This window comes from Elgaria multicarinata, chromosome 15, assembly GCF_023053635.1.
Source record: "Elgaria multicarinata webbii isolate HBS135686 ecotype San Diego chromosome 15, rElgMul1.1.pri, whole genome shotgun sequence".
NCBI classification, from domain to species: Eukaryota; Metazoa; Chordata; class Lepidosauria; order Squamata; family Anguidae; genus Elgaria; species Elgaria multicarinata.
Window position 1 is genome coordinate 11,126,708 of NC_086185.1, and position 26,026 is coordinate 11,152,733.

The following is a 26,026-nucleotide window of genomic DNA, read 5'->3' on the forward strand; positions in this document are numbered from 1 at the left end:
TATGTTAAAGTCTTATAATTTTGTTGTGTATTTTAAACGTTTATGTCCCCCCCCCCCCCAATGCATGTTTTAAACTTTGTAAGGCCACCTTGAGGCCCAGCATTGGGCAAAAGGCAGGATACAAATAAATATAATAATAATAATAATAATAATAATAATAATAATGCCCTCCCTCCACACCTGGCCCTAAGGCTGACCTCCTCGCCCATGTACTAGTAGTTAGCAACATTTATACACCGCTTCTCATTGGCACAAATCCTGAAGAGGTTTGCGAAAGATTACCATAAAAACAATACAATAAAAAGTCCCCATCTAGAGTTTGATTCAAGCCACTGGTCCTGTGTTCCTTAGAGGAAGGTTTGGATAACAATGTAATAAATAATAAAGGCGCTACCTCCGGTGTACACTAAGCCTTTGTACACCGGTGGCTGGGGAACGTGGGTGGGAGGGTGTCATTGCACTCATGTCCTGCCGGCAGTTCCAGGTCAATGGGTGGTGGGCCACTGTGTGAACAGAGTGCTGGACTAGATGGACCCTTGGTCTGATCCAGCAGGGCTCTTCGTATGTTACCAAATTAACAAAAGCCAGAAAAAAGGAAACTCCAGCAGAGATGACAAAAGAGCCAAAGGCAAAGGGATAGAACGCCAGATCTTATTATGATAAAATAAATCTGACACGTTTTGGACCCTTGGGTCCTTCCTCAGGGTGATTAGACAAAATGTAAGGTTATCTCTTCTGTTTTATTATATTAGCATCCTGTGTTCTACCCCTTTGCTTTTAGCCTTTTTGTCAACCCAATTAACAGCAACAAAACAGCGCGCTCTTTCATCCTGCCTGACCTCACACATCCATTAATGTCTACAATCTCACAAACGTATTTACAGAGATAATTCAAGCCCACCTATCCATTCATCTTCACGCACTCATACCCCCTACTGTTACTTTGTGCAAGAGAGCAAGAAAAAATGACTGAGAATATCTACGTAGGGGAGAATGTGAATGGAATCTCTGATGCCGCCCACTAAGCCATGTAAAACTGGCTGTGGCCCGCAAAACAAAGCCCACAGTCCTGGCATTACGGGAATACTTCTTGACAGACACGCTTTGGCTCAGTTTGCTCTCTGCTTGGCATGTTATCATCTCCACCATAGGATTGAAGGTGCTGGTTTTGACCTATAAAGCCCTACATGGCTTGGGACCACAATACCTGATGGAACGCCTCTGCTGACATGAACCTACCCGTACACTGCGCTCAACATCTAAGGTCCTCCTCCGAGTGCCTCCTCCGAGGGAAGCTCGGAGGATGGCAACAAGGGAGAGGGCCTTCTCTGTGGTGGCCCCCCAATTGTGGAACAATCTCCTTGACGAGGCCCACCTGGCGCAGACATTGTTATCTTTTCAGCGCCAGGTCAAGACTTTTCTCTTCTCCCAGGCATTTAGCAATATGTAATTAGCCTGGCTTTGTTTTTGTATGTTTTTGTGGGTTTAAATTGTGTGTTTTTGTGATTTAAAAATGTTTTATATTGTTTTTATCCTATGTAAACTGCCCAGAGAGCTTGGGCTATGGGACAGTATACAAATGTAATTAATAATAATAATGATAATAATAACTTATCAGATAACGAGGTTTTGGACAGGATGATCCCTCTAGTGTGGACAGGGCTACAGATCAATGGTAGAGTGTCTGCTTTGAATGCAGAAGGCCCCAGGTTCAACCCCCGACATCGTCAAGTAGGGCTGAAAAAAGACTCCTCCAGGCACTGGAGAGATGCTGCCAGTCAGTGTTGCACCAGAAGGAGTAGATGGACCAATGGTCTGACTCACTATAAGGCAGCCCCCCATTCTAACTGGCCATAAAAGGTTTTCAAACACCCCTGAAGCGCCACTTACCCTGAGTTCCATTTTATTCCATGGTTGCTTTTGCAGGTTAACACTGTAAATTTTTGCCTTCCTAACTGCACGCACGTAAGCTTCGTGTCCTTGCCTGAAATAGATTATCTGAAAGAAAGGAAGGTTAAAGACAATGTGATTCGTACAGCAACTTACCTTTAAAATGTTTAAAATGTCAAATTCTGAAAATAAATGCCCCAAAGCTTTCAATTTGTTTTAATTTGCTTTGTTAGTTCCAGGAAGTGCATCATTTGCACATGGGAAGGCAGGATTGCTGGCAGACCTTGGCTTACTGTGCACAAGGCTCATTTGCTGCTGCTTTGCTCCTTCCATTAGCACAGGGTGCCGAACCACTTTGGGTGGGTGGGTGGGTATCCCCGCATTGGGCAATTCACGAACCAGATGAGGGGCAACGCCCTGCTCCTCCCCAGCTCATTTTGCTTTTCACCTTGCTGACCTCAGGTGCTGCACAAAAGACTCAGCCCAGCACTGGGATGAGCCAGCCACTTCTCCCAGAGTTGGCAAAATCCCTGGCTTCATGCAGCACAGATGGCACTGGCCAATTCCCTCCAAGTCCAACACGCATCCTGAGATGGTGCAACGCTGCGGCAAGACTGTACCAGCACATCTGAAATAACTTTCAGTCTTAAGTTTCATTCTACAAGTTAATAAATATGTTTGCAAGCCCATTTGGGAGACTGGGTGGCCCGTGCAACTAAATAAGTGAATAGCTACCTCATCCCCCATTTGTGGGACAAAGGGGGAACGCCGCGGTATGGTATCCAATATCCAGTGGGGAGCAAACCATTCCTCAGTGGGTTCACCGTCCATTGAAAGCATTCCACTGGGTTTCTTTAAACAGAAAAGTTCAGAGTTTGAATACAAGCAGTGTGAGTGAACAGCTAGCTTACATCTCCCCAAAAGGAAACAACCCCCCCCCCCCCCGGCCTTAAAAAAGCCTGCAAACCTTTTTTCGTGTTTGTTTGGGTTTCTTGCGTTTTTCTTCCTGTCCCTTTGTGTCTTTTTCATGTTCATCATCGGAGCTGCTACAAATTTTGCGCGTCGCCTGTCTTGTTTGTCTTTTGGGGGGCTGGAGGTTTATCCCGGCATCTGCAGTCCAGTCGGAATATTCACTGGATGAATCACTGAAAACGTCACAGAATAAAGTACTCAGAAACAACATACAAAGGGAAAACATATTTGTAAAGTTATAAAGAGCTGGCTGGCAAAAAAATAAATAAATGCCTGTTCCGAGGAACTCATTCAAGTACAAGCTCATTCATGTTAAATCCAAATAAAAAATAAGATGTACATTGCAAGGAATTCCAAGGCACAATTTTAGTAGTAAACCAACTGAAAGCAAACTTGGGCTTCGTAGCACAAATTATTCCATTCAGACATGAGATCTATTGAGGCAATTGCTAAATGTCAATGTTACCTGGTCATGGCCATTAATCTGGATGGCTTCAAAAGGGGGTTGGATAAATTCCTGGAGGCAAAGGCTATCAATGGCTACTAGCCCTGATGATTGTGTGCTATCTCCAGTATTCAAGGCAATAAGCCTGTGTACACCAGGTGCTGGGGAACATGGGTGGGAGGGTGCTGTTGCACCATGTCCTGCTTGTTCATCCCTGGCCAATGGCTGGTTGGTCACTGTGTGAACAGAGTGCTGGACTAGATGTCAGATCCAGCATCAGGGCACCTCTTATGTTCTTAGCTATACGAAGGCAGGGACTCACCATTTTCTTTTGTGTTTTTTCCCTACGAGCTTGGTGGAAACAGTGACCTGGTTTGCATATAACGACAACCCACTGGTTTAAAAACTGATGGGTTGTCATGCACGAGCGGGTGCACTGCCTGCTGTGGGCTCACCTCTTCTGCTTTACCACACAACCCACAGTGAGCTCCTTCGTAGGCTGGGCTGCGCAAACCCAGAACACTGGGTTGTTTAGGAGCTAAACAACCCCTGGTTAACCCATGGTTTGTTGTTGAGTTAACAACCATATAGTTGTTGACTCAACAACTCAGTGCCTGAGTTCAGATGACACAGTACCTGTTAACTCAGTGCCTGAGTTCGGATGACACAGAAACAACCTATGAATGCCTCATTCCTAGGTTGCTGTTGGAAACCAGAAGTGGCGCGCATCCCCAGAATTCCTGAGTTTTTTTATTGAAAGTGGAAGCAACAAGTATACATAAAGCAGTGCACTCGCTCCCATGGCAATTCCTGGATTACACAACCTAGGAATTGCCATTGCGTGTGAACAGGGACAATGTCTAAGCCAGGTGATGCCAGTTTCAACCCACACCCATTCCCACGACCGCTGAAGCTGTAAAATGCCCCACTACAATCACTGGAATTCATGCCAGTTGTGCTAGATATTACCTGGTTCACAAATTATGTTTGTCCAAGCGTTGTGGAAAGAAAGGTGAGACGAATGAGAGAAAACAGCGCTCAGTGAAGGGCAATGGGTACATAAAGGCAAGGGTGAGTACCCACAGGTTTGTTTACTTGAAACTCAAAACAGGTGAATCCATAGTATGTCCAGTTATACCCAAATCCCAGCTCTCCCTCCCAGTTCACAATGCATCCTCCCTACGTTAGATGGCCTTGAAGTTAAGCAAGCAGCACATTTATTTTGAAACTGCGAGGTTTCCCCCTTTAACAGAGCATAGCGAAACTACCTGGAGCTGCTTTCACTTTGCCACGCCGCCACGTTGTCATCCACAGATGCATCACTTGTGCCGGCTGTGTCATCTTCCTGAGTTAAGGGGGGGGGGGAGAAAAAGAGAGCAATCTTTTGTCCATTTGCTCCATCACTTACACCGGCCACTTCTAAACTTGCATAAAGAAGCTTCTCTCTTAGCACTGTACACTTAGAATACCGTGTACCGTTCTGGTCACCACACCTAAAAAAGGATATTATAGAGCTGGAAAAAGTGCAAATAGCAACTAAAATGATGAGGGAAGGTTACATCAGCTGGGATTGTTTAGCTTGGAAAAAAGGAGGCTAAGGGGAAACATGGTAGAGGTGTACAAAATTATACATGGTGTGGAGAACGTGGAGAGGGAGATATTTTTCTCCCTCTCTCAAAAGACTAGAACCCCATGGGGTCATCCCATGAAGCTGATTGTTGGGAGATCCAGGACAAATAAAAGGAAGGACTTCTTCACACAGCGCATAGTTAAACTATGGAACTCACTACCACATGATGTAGTGATGACCACCAATCTGGATGGTTTTTAAAAGGGGGTTGGATAAATTCCTGGAGGCAAAGGCTATCAATGGCTACTAGCCCTGATGGTTGTGTGCTACCTTCAGTATCTGAGGCAGTAAGCCTGGATGCCCCAGTTGCTGGAGAACATGGGCGTGAGGGTGCTGTTGCACCATGTCCTGCTTGTTCATCCCTGGCCGATGGCTGGTTGGCCACTGTGTGAACAGAGTGCTGGACTAGATGGACCCTTGGTCTGATCCAGCATCAGGACACTTCTTAGGTTCTTTGAAAGTTGTTCAGTGCCACATTTCTAGGGACACTGGTCAAGAGGACACTGTCAATAACCAGTAGGCTCAAAGGAGTACAACAAAGAACACTCACCTCTGCCTCCCACCTCAAACTGCAAAGTCAGAAACCAACTATTAAGGGACACTTTGGGAGTCACTCCAGACATTAGATATGCAGGTTCAGCAGGAGGTGCAAGTGAAAAATTCCGCTTTTAAAATGTAAGCTCTTCTTAGAGCACCCCAAAACTATATTGAGTTCCACATCCGTAACACAGGACATGATATGAGCAGGCAATCAGTATTTCTCTCTTAGGAAGTTATGTTCAAAGATATCCTGCACAGATAACACTAAAAATAGCCTTCTCCAGCCTGGTGCCTTCCAGAGAATTTGGACTACACCTCTCTAATGTGTAGTCCAACATTTCTAGAGGGCACCAGGCTGAAGAAGACCTGAATGAAATAATGCTAAAGGATGAATACTTGAACCACCACCGCATCTATATAGTGCTTTTAAGTCACATACATTATCTAGTTGCAATTCTGGGATTTGAGCTAGTCGTGACCAACCAATAAAGAGGTCTTGGGGTTGTGGTGTTTGGCTCGCTGAAAGTGTCCACCCAGTGTGCAGCTGCTGATAAAGAGGCAAACTCCATGTTAGGTAGAATTAGGAATAAAACTCACAACATTATACTGCCTTTATACAAATCTATGCTGCGACCCCAGTTGGAATACTGTCTACAGTTCTGGCCACAATACTTAAAAAGGAGAAGATGTTATAGAGCTGGAAACGGTGCAGATAAGTACAACTAAAATTATCGAGGGGCTGGAGCATCTCCCCTATGAGGGGAGGTTACAATAACTGGGATTGTTTAGCATGGAAAAAAGGAGGCTCAGGGGAGACATGGTAGAGGTGTACAAAATGATGGACGGTGCTGAGAATGTGGAGAGGGAGACATTTTTCCCCCTCTCTCAAAATACTAGAACCCCATGGGATCATCCTGTGATGCTGATTGGTGATAGGTTCAGAACAAATAAAAGGAAGGACTACTTCACACAGTTCAGAGTTAACTATGGAACTCACTACCACAAGATGTGGTGATGGCAACCAATTTGGATGGCTTTAAAAGGGGGTTGGATAAATTCCTGGAGGTGAAGGCTATCAATGGCTACTGGTCCTGATAGCTATATGCTGGGGAACATGGGCAGGAGGGTGCTATTGCACTAGTCTCCCGCTTGCAGGTTTCCCGCGGGCAGCTGGTGGGCCACTGTGTGAACAGAATGCTGGACAAGATGGTCTGATCCAGCAGGGCTCCTCTTAGGTTCTTAATTCTTACAACAGCTTTGTAAGGTATTCTTATCCGCCATGTTTCCTCATAAGGTTGAAAGTGTCTTGCCTGAAGCCACCAAGTAAGTACACGCCGCAGGTGAGATTTGAACCAGATTTCACAGGAACATAAGAACACAAGAAGAGGCCTGCTGGATCAGACCATGGGTCCCTTTAGTGCAGCACTTTGCTCACACAGTGGCCAACCAGCTGTCAACCAGGGATCCATAAGCAAGACACGGTTGGTGCAACAACACCCTCCCAACCATGTTCCCCAACAACTGGTGCACACAGGCTTACTGCCTCAGATACTGGAGGTAGCATACGTATAACTATCAGGGCTTGTAGCCATTGACAGCCTTCTCCTCCAGGAATTTATCCAACCCCCTTTTGAAGTCATCCAAATTGGTGGCCATCACCACGTCGTGTGGTAGTGAGTTCCATAGTTTAACTATGCAGAGTTCTGTCCTATGGGCCCAAAACAGCATTGGGGAAGGGAGAAGGCATAGGATAGTTTGGATTCCTGGATCTGTCTCCAACCTTGAACCCGAGCTCCCCACTCTCTCACTGCTGGCATGGAGAGAACTGCGCTGGCTGTGTCGCTGAGCTCACAGAAGTGACCTTGGAGAGGAGAGGAAGGGGGCCGTTCTGTGGACGGGGAGGGGAGGAGATTGGGGAAGCGGATAGACGAGCTATCCCCAGCCTCGCTCTGCAGAGCCCTAGCTAGACAGGCTAAAAAAAAGCCTGCCTAGCGAAAATACAGAGTGGGAGGAGTGTGGAAGCGAAGACCGCCTCTGTCTTCCTCCTGCTTTGCATATGCTGCCAGTCAGGTAAGAGGTGGTAGTAGCTTTTCTTGCAACACAACATCAGTCCACGGGGCAGGCTCAGTCCCAAACTGTCTGACTGAAGTTAAGTCTTGAACTCTTTTCCCAGCCTTATTTCCACAAATTACAGCAAAGCTCCAGCACTCCAGTTGCCATCACAGGACGTACGTTTGGAAACCGCCTGTGCTCTAAAAGTAAAAACGCACTGCATTTTTATTGCGATACGTTCTTCCCGTACGTGGGTTTTAAAGAATATTTTTTTAAAAAAACTGTTTTTAATCGTTTGGAGAACAAAAGGACAATCCCAGCCTCAAGAGATGATGCTGCAAAATAAAAAGGAAAGGAAAGAAACTTCAGAAGCCTGACCTCAGAAGAGCTTTCAGAATCTTCCTGGGTATGTGAACTTCTCCTTGCACCTTGCGCATTATGTTCAATGGTGGAACGCGTTTGGTAAGCGTGTTGCCGCTTGCGCTGGTTCCTTCGTAAAGCTCGCCCGCTGCCGGGTTGATAGTCGCTCTTTCACAATCCCAGGGAAGAAGAGAAGACAGACATTGATTTTTTTCAGGGGAAAGTTTGCAGTATTAAGTATTTCAAGATTAACCAAACCTCTGGGATCATACAGATGGATATTTATGGCCTGGTTTGAGCATTATGTGCATGAGAATCAGACTCATGTGCTCCCCTGAAATGACTTTAGGGGGAGGGGGGATCAGGAGCATCTACTTCCACTTTTAAATTCATCAAAGTTGCTTGTCATGATTGAATTTGGGGAACTCTGGTTAATTTAAGATGCGGTTTGAGAACAAACCAAGATGACATGCCACAATTTGATTCTGGCTTATTTGAACAAAACATAGCTTAAACTAACCGCAGTTCAAACGTAAAGAGGAACTGTAGTTAGTCTAACAGTTAGAAGTGGGTGTTTCTGCTCTCCTCACTGTTCACATACATATAAGGCTAAACTATGGTTTAGTGTTATATCCAAAAAGGGCCTCTTATCTGATGAAGCAATTGAGTTCAAAACCTTGCCTACAGTATTTGAAACATCCAGTCCATTTAAGACTGTTTCATTTTTTCCCAGGTTTCAATCCTCATTCAGTATATGCAGCTATTCCCCTCCCCCCCACTCTCTCTCTCTCTCTCTCTCTCTCTCACACACACACACACACACACACACACTGAGATCCTGCACCTCCACCTGGCTAACCAGCTCAGCGCATGCAACCCACAGCATGCCTGAAAATATTTCTTACCCGTTGCAAAATGTGGGAAGGCTTTCTCTTCTTTTCAAGGGTATACAGATGGATTTCTAAGTCACCTTTGGCAGCTCGGCATTCTTCCTGAACTCTTAAGTGAAAAAAGGAGAAGAAACTAAGGTTATTGGCTAAACCTTTTGTGAACACCATGTTCTTTCCACCCCTTCTGAACACAGATCCAGGAATCCATTCTCCGCTCCCCCCCTGCCCCCTGCAGAGAACACAAGCTTGGAGAGGGGGTAAAATGGGTGTTCCGGTGGGCGGGGAGTGGAGAAGACGGGTGAGGCCAGGATACAAGTTATCCTGAAGCCTCTCTGGCCTTCTTCCCTCCCCCTCTGCAACGCCCCAGCAAAAAAGCCCATCTAGCGAAAACGCAGAGCGGAAGGAACGGAAGACGTGACCGTCGCCTTTGCTGCTCCTCCTGCTCTGCACTGGATGCTCGTAGGCCTTCAAGTTTGGAAGGTGGAGGTCATAGGACTGGGTCCTCAGAGGGCCATTTTAAACAGGTCCATGCTCATGTACATGCTTACAATGTTTTTTTTACCTGCTAACCCCAGGATGCAGCTCATTCACTACCACTCTCCTACTCCACGCCATGAGATCTCTCTCCGTGGCCATCTGACTTCTGGGAGCGTTGTGATGCATTTGCCGGACACCTTCAATCTGACCGCTCCGTCTGAGCCCAACGTTCGGAGGGGAAGCTAGATCCAAACTTGGACTTCTCAAAGCTACCAAAAAGAAGGAAAAAAAGGGGGAAAGGGGGAGGGGGGAAACATGGCACAAGACTAATCAAACTTTTTAGCATGTTTGCCGTACCAAAAGAACACTGATAAAATTGGTGGCTTTCCATGTTTTCCCAGAAGAACGACAGAAGACGACTCTTACTGTTAACAGACTGTAATCTGCTTTGTGGAGGGTTTGGAGGAGCTTCGCCTCCGTTACGCCTTCTCAGATCTTGCTCTCGTTGTAGTTCCCTAATGATCCCATCAAGGATGCTCTCCTCTTGGTCATTAGTTTGCTGCCCAATCACTTGCTCCACAACCTCACCATCACCTTTACAAGATCAAAAGTACCAAGTGAGAAATCTCAAATGTACCAGCAGTACCGTATTGCAGCAATTCCCAACAGCTGTGCCAAGGAAGGTCCTTTAGCAGGGTGAGGTTACTGAGCACCCACCAGAAGCCTTGGGCTGGACACCAAGACTTTATTAAGCAATGGAGACCCCTTCAACTGAACTATTTTCTTTTACTGTTATTTGAAACACAGAGGCTGAGAAAGAGGCCTGAATAACTCAAAAGACTGCCAATTGGTCCTATTAAAGATAGGAATGGCTCACTCACTACAGAAAACAACTGTCCCTCTGGGTGTTTATGAACACCTTCATTGGCTTTGACAACTCATCGTTTGGGAATGGGTCATACTTGCTCTGAACTTTTATACTTTTGACTGGATCTCATTTGGGCTCTACATGGCAATATGATTCAACTCTCTTTTGCACAGCTTGGCTTTTCAGCCTCACTCTGATAAAGCCCCATCCCTTCTTCTTGCTGCACATATATACGGATATCCAATACGTTACTACTTCAAGCATCTGGTGAATGAATCCAGCCCACAAAAGATATGCCACAATAAATAGGCTAGTCTTTAATGTCCCACCAGACACTGTTGGGTTGTGTGTGTATGTGTTTGGAGCAGATTAACACAGTTTCTGGATGTGTCCCTTATTGTCTCACATACTGTATCCTAGGAGGCCAGCTCAATTACTAAGCCTTTAGCATAAGGGTTCTCCTCCACTCCACCTTGCGAAACAAAAAGAGACCTTACCTTCTTCGATTAATCCAGACCCAGCAACCGATTAGCTGGGAACAATGTACTCATATTTAGAAAATCTAAATTAAAATTGTGCAAGAAAATTCCTAACAGACTCCAGCTGCCACCCCCACCAACTCCATCTTTATTGGAGGAATTTTAAGATGTTTTTAGAATGCTTTTAGGATGTTTTTTAGGTTGTTTTTAACAATGTATATTATGTTTTAATTCAGTTTTATGTGTTTTATCGTTTATTGTCGTTCCCCGCCTTGATCAAAATGGATAGGTGGGTAAGAAATAAAATTATTATTATTATTATTATTATTATTAGACATCATGTACCGTTTGCCACATATCCCAGTTGAGGAATCAGTTGTTCATCTTTACAGTTTTCCCGCCCTGGCACCAGCCGTTGGTATCTCGTGGGGTGAGGATTTCCATCCACATCTACCAAGAAGGGGGGAGGCATAAGATGTGGGGCCTGCTGAGTTTGTTCATCTAGTACATAGTTATTAGCATCGCGGATCAGGGGGCGATAATCTGTGTGGAAGAACATCTGATCTGGAATCTACATGAGACACAAACTTAGAAAATCAGTGCAAATATACGAACGGGGACACAACACACCGTACAAATCAATGCCAATTCTCATTTTTTGGGGTGGGGGTGGGGGCAGTGGTTATCTGCCAAATGGGAAGTTTCACCTTGAAATCATCAGAATATTCAAACCACTTCAGAGGAGTAGGGTTTAAGCAAGCCGGCATCTATTCTGTACTACAGCATAGGATTCAGTGACTTTTCAATGTACCGCGCTTTTCTTTTCTTTTTTAAAATGAATCATACTTCTTGTCCTTCTGGCCGGAAATAGGAACTCTGAAACAATGGGACTGAGCGTGATGAATTTCAGGAGCCACAGGAGTGAAGTCAGGTCCTAAGCAGGCAGATATCTGCTCCAACACCTCAGCAAAGGAAATTTAACAAACTTATTTTTATGATTGATTTTCATTGATTTTCATAGAGCCTCGTGTGGCGCAGAGTGGTAAGCGGCAGTTACTGCAGCCGAAACTCTCCCCACGGCCTGAGTTCGATCCCAGCGGAAGCTGGTTCTCAGGCAGCCGGCTCAGGTCGACTCAGACTTCCATCCTTCCGAGGTCGGTAAAATGAGTACCCAGCTAGCTGGGGGAAAGGGAACTGCGACTGGGGAAGGCAACGGCAAACCACCCCACTACAAAGTCTGCCAAGAAAACGTCAGTGAAAGCAGGCATCTCTCTAGGAGTCAGCAATGACTCAAGTGCTTGCACGAGAGGTTCCTCTCCTTTCCTTTCATTGCAAACTGCATTAGCGTCCCGTTTGCTTCCAAATCCTACTCAAGGTGCTGGCTTTGACCTACAGAGCCATTGAGAAGTGCCTCTCTTCCAAATATGTCTGATCAATGGTCAAAATTTCCTCTACAAAGTTAAGTAAATCTGCTAGTGGACAGGCGCACTAGTGCCTACAGGAATGCCCCCTACACTGTTAAAAAATATTCCCCAGGAAAACCTGCCTTAACCAAAACTTACTTTCTAACTGTTATTATTGTAAGTTTATTACTACGTTTGTAGAAGCGGCTGCTTGTGTGGTACAAAGAAGCTGTTTTTAATAAAGGAAGTACAAAACATCATTGTGGACTTGCTTGACTGGAACAACTGTATGTACATATGTTTTTCTTCTAACATTCTCTTAGCCTTTTAAAGATAGCCTTAATCTCCATTCTTGCTTTAGTGTTGGTTTCTTTATCATAGAATCATAGAATAGTAGAGTTGGAAGGGGCCTATAAGGCCATCGAGTCCAACCCCCAGCTCAATGCAGGAATCCACCCTAAATCGAGGGCTTCATTCCTCCAGACATTGTCCAGTCATCAGTCTTCAAACTAGTTGAGTGGGATAACTCCAGAATAGGTAGCTCCAGCCCAAATAGCTATCCCTCTGACTTAAGACTTCGCCAACCTAGTGCCCTCCAGGTAAGGACTACAACTCCTATCTTCATTGACATGATGTCTGGAGATTATGGGAATTGTAGTCCAACACATCCGGAGGGCGCTCGGTTTGGAAAGGCTGCTTTAACTGCTGTTAGATGTACCACAAAAGTAAAAAAAAAATATAGCAGACATAATACAGTTACAAAGCTAAGTGCATAAAATCCCAATGGCTTCAAGAGAGATTTAAGCATAGGCTTAAATGTTCCCACTGATTAACAGGATTTACAAGTGCAGGATTTTGGCTGGATCAGGCCCATAGTAAACATATTCCTTCTGCAAACACTGCTCAAGAAAGCTTTAAGATGCTACTTTCCTACCTTTTCGTAATATTTATTGCACCCGAAGCCAAACAGTAGGAGATGTCCGTGTGAATCGGTACAGGCAAAATGCTGACCGTCTGGGGAGAATTTGCAATCAAACACTGCACCGTGGCCTTGGCCCTCGATCTGTTTTTAAAAATAAACACCACGCATACATAACACAGCCAGCTGAAAGTGCTTATTTTTCTGGATAAACTTCTTTATCAAGCTTTCATTCATTCTAGTTTGCAGTTCCCTGAAATTATAGGTTACTGAACATGCTTGGTTTGTTAACATGGTGCGTCAAATACCTACATAAACATTGCGTGCGTGTATGTGTGGGCGTGCGCGTGTGTTTATGTATACGCACATTAAGTCAACTGCAGCAGTTTACTGTGAAAGCGGTTAAAATGAATTGCCTGAGGCCTCAAGTAAGTCTGTGGCTGGGTTTGACTTAAGTGTTTTTATCCTATCCTTCTTCAAGGCAGCCAACATTGGCTGCGTTTGGCCACACAATAGTCAATGGTGGGGTAATAATCAACTCAGTTGTTTATCTAAGGGGTACTCCCCACACAACATGATAATAATCAACCATGGTGTGGATTAGGATCAGTGCTGACTTGACTATTAGTCCATGCCAAGTTGACTCACTCATCCCCCACCCTCTCTAACCCCCTCAATCCTGCCGCTAGTATTCCATCAAGCCATCGCTGCCGAAAACCTACCCTGCTGCCTGGTTTAGAGCAGCAGCAGCTGCTGCCTCTTTGACCACTCTTGCCTTGCGACTCTGTGGCTGACGAAATAACCAACAGTGGCCGAGGAAATAACCAACGGTGCCTTCCACACAACACGCTAACCAACATGGATTCAAATAGCCTAGCTTGCAAAGCGTTGATTATTTCCGTCAAATAACTAACCATTGGTTAAAAAACTCCCACCACACAACATGATGACCCATGATGGGTTAAATAACCAACCATTGACTATTTAAACCACCATGGGTTATCTTGTTGTCTGAATCCAGTCATTGCCTTGCTCCATTTTATATAAGAACAATCCTAGCTGGAGAGAGACTGCCTGCCTCAAACTTCATGGCTGGGGAAAGGTTTTACCCCAGGTCTCCCTGGACGTAGTTTGACACATAGTCCATCTTGCCCACTTGCCTCACTGCTTCTACCATGGCATGGTCTTGCTAACAATCCCAGCTCTTTAAAGTTGACACTTGTGGTAAGAATAAATTCTTTATTTCCAGGAAGGTAAACCACAGTGCTAGGCACACACACACTCTCTCTCTTAACAAGCCACAGCAAACAAATGCTACAGTATAATCTAACATATCTTTTGTGTGTTCTTTGGAGGCATCTGAAACTTGCCCTAAACAAAGTGAAAGGGAGATCTCTGGTGTAAGGAAAAATATAAGCATGGTTAATTCCCAACAGAGCTCACCATTGTCACAGAGCCTGCTTGTATTTATTTATTTATTTATTTATAATATTTATATACCACTCCATATCTAAAATAGATTCCAGCGCGGTGAACATAGGAATAAAACAGATAAAAAGATAAAAACTGTATACTAACATTCTTCAATTTAAAACAGAAAAACCAATAAAAATGGTGGCTGGTCAGAGCTGTTTTCAGGAGGCGCCGAAAGTAGCACCGTGTTGGCACCTGCCTGACCTCCAGTGGCAGGGAGTTCCAAAGAAAAGGGGCCACCACACTAAAGGCTCTTCACCTGGTGTATCCCAGCCGGGCCAAAGGTCCATGTGGAACCACCAGGAGCATGCCCTCTAACGACCACAGCAATTGGGCAAGTTGGTAAAGAAAAGTCTCTCTCTCTCTCTCTCTCTCAGGTATCCTGGTTCCAAGTTGTTTAGGGCTTTGTACACTTTGTACTTTAAAGCTGGCCCAGTAGCCAATAGGCAGCCAGTGCAGTTCCCTTAGCAAAGGAGTCACATGCTGAAATGGGTCAGCTCGGGACAACAGCCTGGCTGCTGCGTTCTGTGCTAGTTCCAGCTTCCGCAGCAGCCTTAAGGGCAGCCCCACAAAGGGCGCATTGCAGTAATCCAGTCTTGAGGTTACTAACGCCTTGTATTTGGATGTATTCCATGCTCTTACCATGTTGAAGTAATTGCGAATTTTTGTTCCTTTCTCAAGGTCCCAAATGAAAATGTTCCCATCGTGGCCTGCAGAAAGCATGATCCTTTGGTCAAATGGGTGAGCTTCCAAAACAAACACTTCGTCATCATGGCCCTGAAACAAAAGCAAAGAAAATAGTTCAAAAACAAGTAATTGTCACAGGTGACCTTCACACTGTATTTTCTCCCCCATCTCCCTCTCTTTCACACACACAGATAGCCAATATATCTTGTGCTCACATAAGCCGTATTTATTTATTTATTTATTTATTTATAAAGCGCTATCAATGTTCATGGCGCTGTATGTGGACTGTACCATCTCAGATTCCAGGCAAGGGCACACATGATACAGTATTCCTTCACAAATACAAAAAAAAAAAATCTCAACAGAGAAATCTAGATTTTATCCCACCCTTCCTCTTCTTCAGGGCAGCTTGCACGGTTTTACTCTATTGCACCCATGCCATGAGCAGCAAGAGGAGATCACATGGCAGGACAAGGGCCTCTAGGTCACATGATCCGCTCTCTGCTGGGTCTCTATGGGGCCAAAATGGCGGCAGTAACACCAGCGCCCTGGCTAGTGCTGGCATCAGCAACTGGCACACCTCCCAAGCACGTGAAAACAGTTAAGGTCAGCCCGAGGGGTGGACTGCAGAATCAAGAGACAATTTCCCCCACCCAAATGGAAACCGACTTAATTAAGATGCTGCTGGAAACAGTTATAGGAGCTAGTAGCTTTGTGTCTCCCAAATGGGCTCCTCAGAGGGCTGACCATTCTGGTGTCATCCAAGGCTTTTGGAAGGGGAGTGAGCACAAACACGGCAGGTTTCAGAATGCCGCAGTAGTTTTGCTTCTAACTGGCCACCAGCAGGCTAACACAACTACACCTCTGGAATTCTTTTAGGGGGTACTTAGAATCGTGTGGCGCAGAGTGGTAAGCGGCAGTTACTGCAGCCGGAACTCTCCCCACGGCCTGAGTTCGATCCCAGCAGAAGCTGGGTCTCAGGCAGCCGGCTCGGGTCGACTCAGCCTTCCATCCTTCCGAGGTCGGAAAAATGAGTACCCAGCTAGCTGTGGGAAAGGGAACTGCGACTGGGGAAGGCAACAGCAAACCACCCTGCTACAAAGTCTGCCAAGAAAACGTCAGCGAAAGCAGGCGTCCCTCTAGGAGTCAGCAATGACTCAAGTGCTGGCACGAGAGGTTCCTTTCCTTTTTCCTTAGTCATACCGAGTTCTCTCCTTCCCTGTACAACCCCTACCCCCATATGCATATATCAAGTTGTGTTTCGAAAACATGAAAGGTTTCTAAAATATTATAAAAGGTGAGCCAACTCCACTATATTCTGCTTCCTATAGGTGGGCTATCTGGAATTTCTCCTGGCGAAGCTCAACAGAACAGAGGCTGAAGAAGCGCACAGGGGTCTGATGCCCTTAAATTGCTGCTATTTCAGAAGCTCTGCTCAGCAGAACCCCCCGCCTTGAGTCTTACCATAGAATCATAGAACAGTAGAGTTGGAAGGGGGATATAAGGCCATCAAATCCAACCCCCTGCTCAATGCAGGAATCCACCTTAAAGCATAACTAACAGATGGTTGTCCAGCTGCATCTTGAAGGCCTCTAGTGTGGCAGAGCCCACAACCTCCCTAGGTAACTGGTTCCATTGTCGTACTGCTCTAACAGTCAGGAAGTTTTTCCTGATGTCCAGCCAGAATCTGGCTTCCTGTAACTTGAACCTGTTATTCTGCGACCTGCACTCTGGGATGATCAAGAAGAAATCCTGGCCCTCCTCTGTGTGACAATCTTTCAAGTATTTGAAGAGTGCTCTCATGTCTCCCCTCAATCTTCTCTTCTCCAGGCTACACATGCCCAGTTCTTTCAGTCTCTCTTCATAGGGCTTCGTTTCCAGACCCCTGATCACCCTCATTGCCCTCCTCTGAACACGCTCCAGCTTGTCTGCATCCTTCTTGAAGTGTGGTGCCCTGAACTGGACGCAATACTCAAGATGAGGCCTAACCAGGGCCAAATAGAGGAGAACCAGTACCTCGTGCGAATTGGAAGCTATACTTCTATTAATGCAGGCCAAAATACCACTCCTCTTGGGCTCGTCTGAAATTGCTCACAGGCTTCCAAGAGGTTCTCTTCGAGCACCATCGGATTTTTTTATCCTTAAAGGTGTCGAGTTCTGTTCAGGAAGGGCATGCAAGGCAACACAGAGCTCTAGCAGATTACCGGCAAACCAAGCAACTGGCATTCTACTTACAGATAAACTGTGAAGAAGCTGCCCGGTAGAAGAGTTCCACACTTTCAGAAGGAAGTTGTTGACTGCTGTGATAACGGTGGTATCGTATCGATCCCAAGCTACCATGGTCACCTTCAGCTTAGATACCTTGTCCTCCCCAGACAGGAGGCTGTTCCTGAGAAAATTCATTACATTTATATTTACATCCTAGTGAAAAGGCGACTTATTGGTACCAACTTGGGGCTGAACTAAATGAGACATCAGGAGATCTTTGATCAGATCTCTCTATTTTTTTGAAGAAGTAAATGCAGTTGTTAGACAGATTTGGATTAGGGCTGCGGTGCTGGGAGTTACCCTTCCCCCCATGCTGATTACCCAGTTCAAAGTCCCATCATCCCCAACAGCTAGATTCCCCACAGGGGAAAGCATCCAGGTACCATAAGGATTAATAGTTCAATGCCCCCTTCCTCAACACTGCAGCCCCAACGATTTCATTTACCTTAAAAAAACAACAACCCACCTACATGAGATCCAATGGTTCTCCTTAGCATCACGTTATTCATTTGTTCTTAATTTCTACTTGAGTTATGACCACTGAATCTTGCCAAGACAATATATGAAAACTGTAGCATAAAGGGCTAATTAAGACCTAACATTTTTCCACCAACAAGGGAATATATATTTTAAAAACCCTAACTTCTAGGTGCACCACAAATTCCATGTTTTATATTTTAGTTTATATTTCCTGTACTTATTACTGTTGTTATTTTTACTGTGTGCTGTTTTATTCTTTTTATCATGTAATCCACCCGGGGGTCTTTTCGTCACTGGGTGAAAATTTTGCAAGAGATACCCAGCAAAGAATTAGATTTCTGCCCAGGGATCTTTCTAATGAAATCTATGTGAAACTTGCAATTCTAAAGCAATGGTTTTCATAGGAATTCCTCTTTGGGAGGGGGTGTGGAATGTTGAAATTGTCTCTAAGTTTCACAAAGGGCAACAAGAAACAGGGAATATAATTACTGGGCTGTACTTATACAGCATACAGATTGCTGGTCCTACACATCTACAATTCCACCGCAATCTCATCGATAAAGCTCATGGTGATACAGACAACAGTAAGAAACGTACAGAGTTTCTGCTTTAGAAACAGGAATCGAAAAGAGATACTAATCTAATCACTTTCTCCCGTCCTCCTTTCCTAGAAGCGTACAAAAAAGTCTCGACAATGAAACAATTTGAACATCACGTAAATGGAACAGTCCTAAAATTAAAGACTTCTCCAAATACAGCGAGACCTTGAAGAAATGTTGCCTGGCCAGCTTATAAAACAATGCACTACAGTCTAAGAGTTGCCTGTTACAAACATTCCTGTTCAGTTTCATGCTCGACAGAGATTGCAAAGTTCCCTTTTCAGATACTTTTGTTAGCTTCTAACGCAACAGGAAGCTCCCTCTAGCACAACGTGCTTGCCAATGAATTCAGGTGTAGCTGGTTTAGAAAGTAGGCCAATGCTTTTCCCTAGAGGAGTCGCATATGCCCAATACTATGTACTCTGCAGGCTGTAACTTCCCAATTTTTCAACATCAAGCTCCACGCGCCACACGTAACAGAACGATGGAGCTGAATGCGGGAAGAGAGCGTGGTGCTACCACGGATACCAGCATTTTAAAACAACAACAACAACACTTTCCATGAGTGATATGTAAGAGGTGTTTCCACCCCCACCCACCCCGAAACCTTGAAAATGCACAAAAGCCACAATGGAACAGCAGTTGAAGGGTTTGGAAAGAAGTTGTGCTGGAACACGTGAGAAATATGGGTGTGCATACAGATTGCAAGTACAGAAATCAACATTGCTGTTCTTAAACCATTTGCATTTCTTTATCCAGAAGACGCTGAATTACAAACACGTTTTCTGACTTTTACCCAGTCATCTTGGTAGACATATCCAACACTATATTCTTCCACTCTTGCTGCTGATATTGCCATACTCTGGCTGTTCCATCTCTGCTTCCGCTGACAAACCTTAATCTGAATTTAAAAAGAAAAGTGACATGTGTGAGGCTCTGTAACCCCTCTGCCCTGCCATATGACCTGTTTCCCCACCACCCACTTCAGCGTTCAACCTACACTAGGGATAGGCAAACTTCCGGGGTGCAGGATCTTTGTATTTTTTAAAAGAAATAAAAATAAAACCTCAATATCTACCAAGTAGAGACTGGTGGAAAACCCATCCTTTGGATTGCATCCAGGACTTTACAAAGAGGTGCTAAACTCTGTGTTTTGATCAGTAACATCTCTGTGATATAATCCTGCTCATTTCAACATGAATGGCACTATGGTTGTCTAAAACGAGAAGCCATGCAATTTTACACATACCCCACTGAGAAAAACATAGACATCAGAAATGTAACATCATCACATAAAGTCAGCAGGATATTCTGCCCAATGCCATAATCAAAGAACATTATTTATTTATTTTCTCAGTATTTTAACACCTAATTTAACTTAAATTTAAACTCTGCTGTTTTAATCTCATATTTTAACCTATATCAATTTTTGCTGTGCGGTTTTATCCTGGTCGTGCATTTTATATTGTATTTTGTATTTGTGTTTTTATTGTGCTCTTCACAGTTTTAATTTTTGTGAACCGCCCAGAGAGCTTCGGCTATTGGGCGGTATAGAAACGAAATGAAATGAAATAAATAAATAAATAAATAAATAAATCTTTTACCAGGACTTTTAGTAATGTAGTTGAATGTCTGCAGTCAGAATACAATGGGTTTTAAATGTTATGGCCAGATATGGCACACTACAAATATGCCAACTTTTATTTCAATGGCTTAACATCTATCAAATTTCCCTGGAATAAATTCAGCATTGTAGTTCACATAAACTGTACTTGCAAAAAAAGGGGGGAGAATGACATCAGTATCTCTCTTGTGCAACTTGTAATGGAAGCACTGGAGAAAAACAAAATACAAAGGACAGAATTCAACAGTTTCTGACCAGTGCTACCTATAACTTCTCCTCTAAGATGACAACATGCAAACGCTATCGAAGAAACCCAGAACAGTCCACACACCCCACCATATTCCCACACACATGGTTACAATTAAAGAAGAATGCACAGTGACCTGGTTCACACAACCTAACAAGCCAGAGTATGGACTGAGTATGGCTTGTCCTTGAATCGTGGGTTGTTGTGTTGTGTGAACCCAGCTGCTCTAACAAACCATGGTTTGTTAACCACAAACAACCCACAAATCACAACCCAACAACAAACCATGAGTTCTCTTTGTGGATTGATTGTGATTAACGAACCATGGTAGCACAGATGGGTTCATACAATACAACAACTCATGATTCAATGACAAGACATATGCAACCCACACACAACCCATAATTTGACTTGTCATGTGGTGTGAACCCAGCCTATATGATGCAGCAAATGGGAATCCTGGTTCTCTGTAGCATACTGCTTCTATTCAAGTATTCAGAAGAGGGCACTTAGGCTGCTTTTTCTAATCACCTGTTTTAAGGCTTTTAAAAAAACATTACGCAAAAATGTCATTGTAATGGGAGAAGACCTGAACAGATGCTTACCTATCTCCATTGTTGCAGAACTGAACAGCGACTACTTTGTCCTTTAAATTTAGAAAAGGATGGTTTTAGTCAATACTTTCCCCACTCCCCCCAGTCAACTGATTTATTACTCCACCTCCACCTCCACCCCCAACGATAAATGTTTCTCTTAAACACCTCTTGAGACAAGTCTCCTGAACTGTGGGTTAGTAGCCCAGGCCTGTGATTGACCTGTGTCTTGCAGGTGGACTGCTGTAGGGCTACCAGTAAGGACTGGGTCTATACACAATCATAGGCCAGTTAATTAAACAGGTCGTCGACCAAACTTATGCCAACCAGCCTTCAAGAGTCATCACACATCTCTGTATACCTACTGCACCCAGAGGCTGCTGGTATATATCTCAGCTGCCATCTTCCCTTTTGATATTATCCATATTCAAATTACAAATCATTGATATTGACTCTCTCTGGGGGAGCGCCTGCTCCTTCTTATTTACTACACTACTGGTGTGATGATCACACGTCTTTCCACATCAGTTATTTCAGTGGCTCACAGTGCCAAGTCCCTTGGTCATGGTATCAGTGGCCATGCCGCTTCTGTCAAAAACCAAGCACGCATTTGCGAACAGATATTGTTTCTCTTTTCAGCAAAATATTTTCAATAGAAAAAGAAATGAATAGCAATATCCGGTAATATTTTTTTTATCCGAATAAGTGCATTGTTTTAATCTTAACATTCTTTTTCTCCTTATTACAGAGACCATAGACAACAAACGAGCATTTGACATAGATTTAAAAAAAACACTGACTGGTCCTAAAACAGGCACAGATCTCCAAGGCAGGTATTATGCTCCCTATTCTGCAAGGGCTTCCCTGCTAATTTCAATTAAATAAATTTCTTGCATGTACGAAGAACTTGAAGAAATAAAGAAGTCTGAACACACAACACCCTTTATCAGCGAAGTGTATTAAAGAAAACTGGAACCTAAACACCTGCACAAGTGTTTTTATTTTAACAATAAAGTGTGAATTCCTATTTTGTTCTTACCGTATGAGATTCTAATTCAGCAATTTTCTCTGGAGATTCAGAGCCCAAATAATATATTCTTATCACATGGTCAGTACTCCCTGTTGCTATAAACATACCACCTAAAAGAGGAGGGGAGGAGACAGGGAGGGGGAAAAAACCCAAGGAACCATAAACTTTTCATTCACGAAAGCAATATGTTGCTCAAATGGCAATGCCAGATTTGATTTGATTTTTAAGTTTCAAGGGAGTGAAATCACAATTGTGTAATATGTTTTTCTTTTCTTTCATGAGCTAAAGATTCTGAGAGTATTGTCCTTTATTATTCAAAGTGCAATGACAGCTCTACTGTGAGGGAACAAAACATTTAAGACGCATACATTTGTCCAAAAATGCCTCTTGGAGTAACAGTGCAATTACTTTAATTTGGGAATATTGGATTCAAAAACTTCCAAATTTGGCATAACGTTTAAGGAAAGGAACCTCTCGTGCAAAGCACTTGAGTCATTGCTGACTCCTAGAGGGACGCCAGCTTTTGCTGATGTTTTCTTGGCAGACTTTGTAGTGGTGTGGTTTGCCGTTGCCTTCCCCAGTCGCAGTTACCTTTCTCCCAGCTAGCTGGGTACTCATTTTACCGACCTCAGAAGGATGGAAGGCTGAGTCGACCCAAGCCGGCTGCCTGAGAACCAGCTTCCGCTGGGATCAAACTCAGGCTGTGGGGAGAGTTCCGGCTGCAGTAACTGCCGCTTACCACTCTGCGCTACACGAGGCTCATCTTTATAACATGTAAGCTCATTCTAAAATGGCAGTAAGAACATCAAGGGCTTTACGGTGTTGATTTGACAAAGAGAACAGAAACAGGGCGGAATAGATCTTATTCAAGAGAAGTGTTCAAGCATAGAGTTCCTAATAGGCCAGTTTTCACACAAAGCAAAACTGTTGCTGCCAGGACTCAGTGGCCTGGTTCAGACAACACGCTAAACCATGCTGCTTAACCACAAAATGGTTCAGGGGATGCATTAACCTTAACGCATTCCCTGAACCATTTTGTGGTTAAGCAGCATGGTTTAGCGTGTTGTCTGAACCAGGCCAATATAGTTTAAATGACATGGTGCTGCAAGTAGTTAATGCTCGTCTATTTTGCCTGAAGCTGAAACTTCTATCAATTATCTTTCCTCAGAACAGGCAAGTAAACTAATTTCCTAACTCCCAATAACTTACTATATATTTTTGTCAGTTAACATTGGTTCTGATTAGAACCTTTCAGAAGTCTGCATCTTCCCAGACAATTCAGCTGTGTGCCGTTTTTGCAAAATCACTGTGAGCTCTTTCAAAAACAAGGACCGATATTTCTTACATAAGAAATGTTTATAGCGCGGAGGTAATTTGTCTTCCTGAGAAAGTGTTACATACCAGAGCTGAAAGATGAACAAGATATCTGAACACCAGGCCTGGACCTCTCAGCAAATTTGACTGGCCGATCTCTGAAACGTAAATATGACGCATTTTAATTACTTTACCTTTGGTGGTGCAAAGGTTAGGGTAACCCTGTTAAGAAAACAATTCGTATTTGTACAATAGGTTGTGGTTGGAATCTGCAGCAGATCACAGGAAATGAATATAGTTACCAACAAGTTGGTAAAATAACATTTTTGTTATGTTAATATGAGTTTGCAAAAGAAAACTGGTAAGTTAGTTTACTGCCTGTCAAAAGTAAGCTAAACCCGTTTGGAAACAACCTACAGACATATAGACGGAGTTGGCATTTGGCTGGGTTCACACAACATATTAAACCACACTTGGTGGTTGAGTGTGGATTGTTGTTGAACTGTGGCTTGTTGTTGAACTGTGGGTTCTCATGTTGCCTGAATGCAGTGTGTTTTCCGCAGCGTAGATTATTAACCATGCAGCGTGGCTTTTCCCCCCCTCAAACAAGCCTCCTTGAGAACCCACTGTTTGTTAACCAGGGTGCTGGTTAACAAGCCACGCTGAGAAATATGTCCATGGATAGCAAGTGGGAGGGAGAAAGACCTACTGAGGTGACTTTTTGCACCACGGCTTTTGTCCAAGGAGATCCAAAGGAATCTGACAATACCTTAGAGGCCAAAGAGTTGGGAGTAAGCACAAGGCAACAACGGAGCCAAAAGCGTATAGAGTTATAATATTTTTTGAAAGGACACACACACACTATACATTCAACTGAATATAGAATTTGATTGATTAACTTCGAATGATTATGTTAAATATCTGAACATAAACCTAAGTATGTAAATTCCACCAGGGGAAGAGCCTTCAGCGTGGTTGGTGGCGCCCCTCCTGTGGAACTCCCTGCCTCTGGAGGTCAGGCAGGTGCCAACCTTGTACTCCTTTCGGCGCCTCCTGAAAACATCTTTATTCCAAGAAGCCTTTCTTTTGGATGACTGTTATTGCTTCTCTTAAATTTTGTTTTAACTGTTTTTATTCTGTTTTTGTTTTCATTTTACCTTGTACACCGCTCCGAAATTTTTCAATGGGGAGCGGTATATAAATATTCTAAATAATAATAATAATAAATAGTATTTATAATGTTATACAAAACTGACTATGCTTTTTAAAAAAATGCCTAGAGAAAGATCAGCTAGAAAACTGAGCTGGTAGTACCAATTGGATTGCAGTCCACCTCTTCACATCCACCTGAAATCGCAAACATCTCAACTGTGGACAAAGAACCGCCTGGCTGAGAAAGAAGGCTGAGGCTATACCTCTATTGCCCATTTCCTGGGAGTAAGCCCCATTGAACTCTAGCTTCAAGGTGGTAACATCCTTTTCACTGTCCTTGCTAGGAGATTATGAGTTTCTCTCAAAGAAATGTAAGATTTCCATGAGGTCGCACAATAGCCTGAAACAGTTCCATTGCCCAATCTTTCGCCTTTGTAAGAATTCTGCCTGTCTTCCCCTCTCTCTTTCCATGATGTTCTTGAGCTGCACCCTAGAATTCCATCATATAATTCTAAAATGCAGAACAACGGAGAAAAGTTTTTGGGAGTTTCACTTGAAGAAATGTCGCCGCGTAATGGTACGGCTCACGCTCAGCATTCAAAAATCCCAGCATCAGTGCCTGACAGCAACAGAAAGTCTTGCTGTGAAATGATATACTATATACTTAATCAAATCGACCAATAAATACACTGCCAGGTTTAAAGGATCTTAAGTCATACAGGCTGGGAAATATCTCTCCCTCCCAAGTGTATAGATAATGTCAGTATTTAGTTTAGTCACTAGGTGGCACTGGACTTAGCTGTATGCAGGATATTGTCAGGGGTTTCCCCCATCTGTGTCCTGTTCTTCATGGGGAGAATTTATAAAGTTTTATCTAACTTCAAAAAGAAAGAAAGAAAGAAAGAAAGAAAGAAAGAAAGAAAGAACTCTTCTTCAGAGCTTAGAAAGTAGCTTCCACTCAGTGTAGATAGTACTGGGCTAAATGGCTCAGGTCCAGATATTTGAAAGACCGTATTCTCCCTTATGAGCCTGCCCGTGCTTCAAGATCTTCTGGAGAAGCCCTTCTTTCAGTCCCACCATCTTCACAGGTGCGCTTGGTGGGAACGCGGGAGAGGGCCTTCTCGGTGGCTGCTCCAGTGCTCTGGAACTCTCTTCCTGGGGAAGCTAGGCTGGCTCCCTCCTTGATGGGCTTTCGGAGGCAGGCTAAAACTTGTTTGTTCCAGCAGGCCTTTGGAGAATAATCTGGCCCTCCATCTATGTTAATGTCTTATAATTTTGCCATGTATTTTGAACGCTTATGTTTTAAATTATTTATTTATTTATTTATTTATTGTACATTTCTTTTCCTAGGTTTTACAATGTGTGTTTTAAACTCTGTAAGGCTGCCTTGAGGCCCAGTATTGGGCAAAAGGCAGGATACAAATAAATATAATACCGTATTTCTTCAATTGTAAGACGCCATCGATTGTAAGACGCACACTAATTTCAGTACCACCAACAGGAAAAAAAACCCTAAGACACACCCGCGATTCTAAGACATACCCCATTTTTAGAGATGGGGGAAAAAGCGGTCTCAGAATCGAAGAAATAGGGTAATAATAACAATAATAATAATAATAATTGAATGATCTGAC

General features: G+C 43.7%; 1 protein-coding gene across 2 annotated transcripts in view; it reads right to left on the reverse strand.

Moving 5' to 3' along the window:
• Nucleotides 1–26,026, reverse strand: part of BRWD3 (bromodomain and WD repeat domain containing 3) — a 76,986-nt gene that overhangs the window by 31,778 nt on the left and 19,182 nt on the right. The window contains exons 10-26 of one of the 2 annotated variants that reach the window (XM_063141959.1): nucleotides 23,328–23,398; nucleotides 21,936–22,036; nucleotides 20,909–20,949; nucleotides 19,229–19,333; nucleotides 17,321–17,474; nucleotides 15,041–15,175; nucleotides 12,941–13,069; nucleotides 10,949–11,174; nucleotides 9,683–9,850; nucleotides 9,342–9,525; nucleotides 8,795–8,888; nucleotides 7,908–8,057; nucleotides 5,917–6,021; nucleotides 4,576–4,652; nucleotides 2,858–3,035; nucleotides 2,626–2,742; nucleotides 1,891–1,998 (exon numbers count right to left, since the gene is read on the reverse strand). In XM_063141959.1, coding sequence (XP_062998029.1) covers nucleotides 1,891–1,998; nucleotides 2,626–2,742; nucleotides 2,858–3,035; nucleotides 4,576–4,652; nucleotides 5,917–6,021; nucleotides 7,908–8,057; nucleotides 8,795–8,888; nucleotides 9,342–9,525; nucleotides 9,683–9,850; nucleotides 10,949–11,174; nucleotides 12,941–13,069; nucleotides 15,041–15,175; nucleotides 17,321–17,474; nucleotides 19,229–19,333; nucleotides 20,909–20,949; nucleotides 21,936–22,036; nucleotides 23,328–23,398 — 2,143 coding nt within the window. The remainder of the gene's footprint in view (nucleotides 1–1,890; nucleotides 1,999–2,625; nucleotides 2,743–2,857; nucleotides 3,036–4,575; nucleotides 4,653–5,916; nucleotides 6,022–7,907; nucleotides 8,058–8,794; nucleotides 8,889–9,341; nucleotides 9,526–9,682; nucleotides 9,851–10,948; nucleotides 11,175–12,940; nucleotides 13,070–15,040; nucleotides 15,176–17,320; nucleotides 17,475–19,228; nucleotides 19,334–20,908; nucleotides 20,950–21,935; nucleotides 22,037–23,327; nucleotides 23,399–26,026) is intronic. The other variant, XM_063141960.1, reaches the window with a different exon arrangement.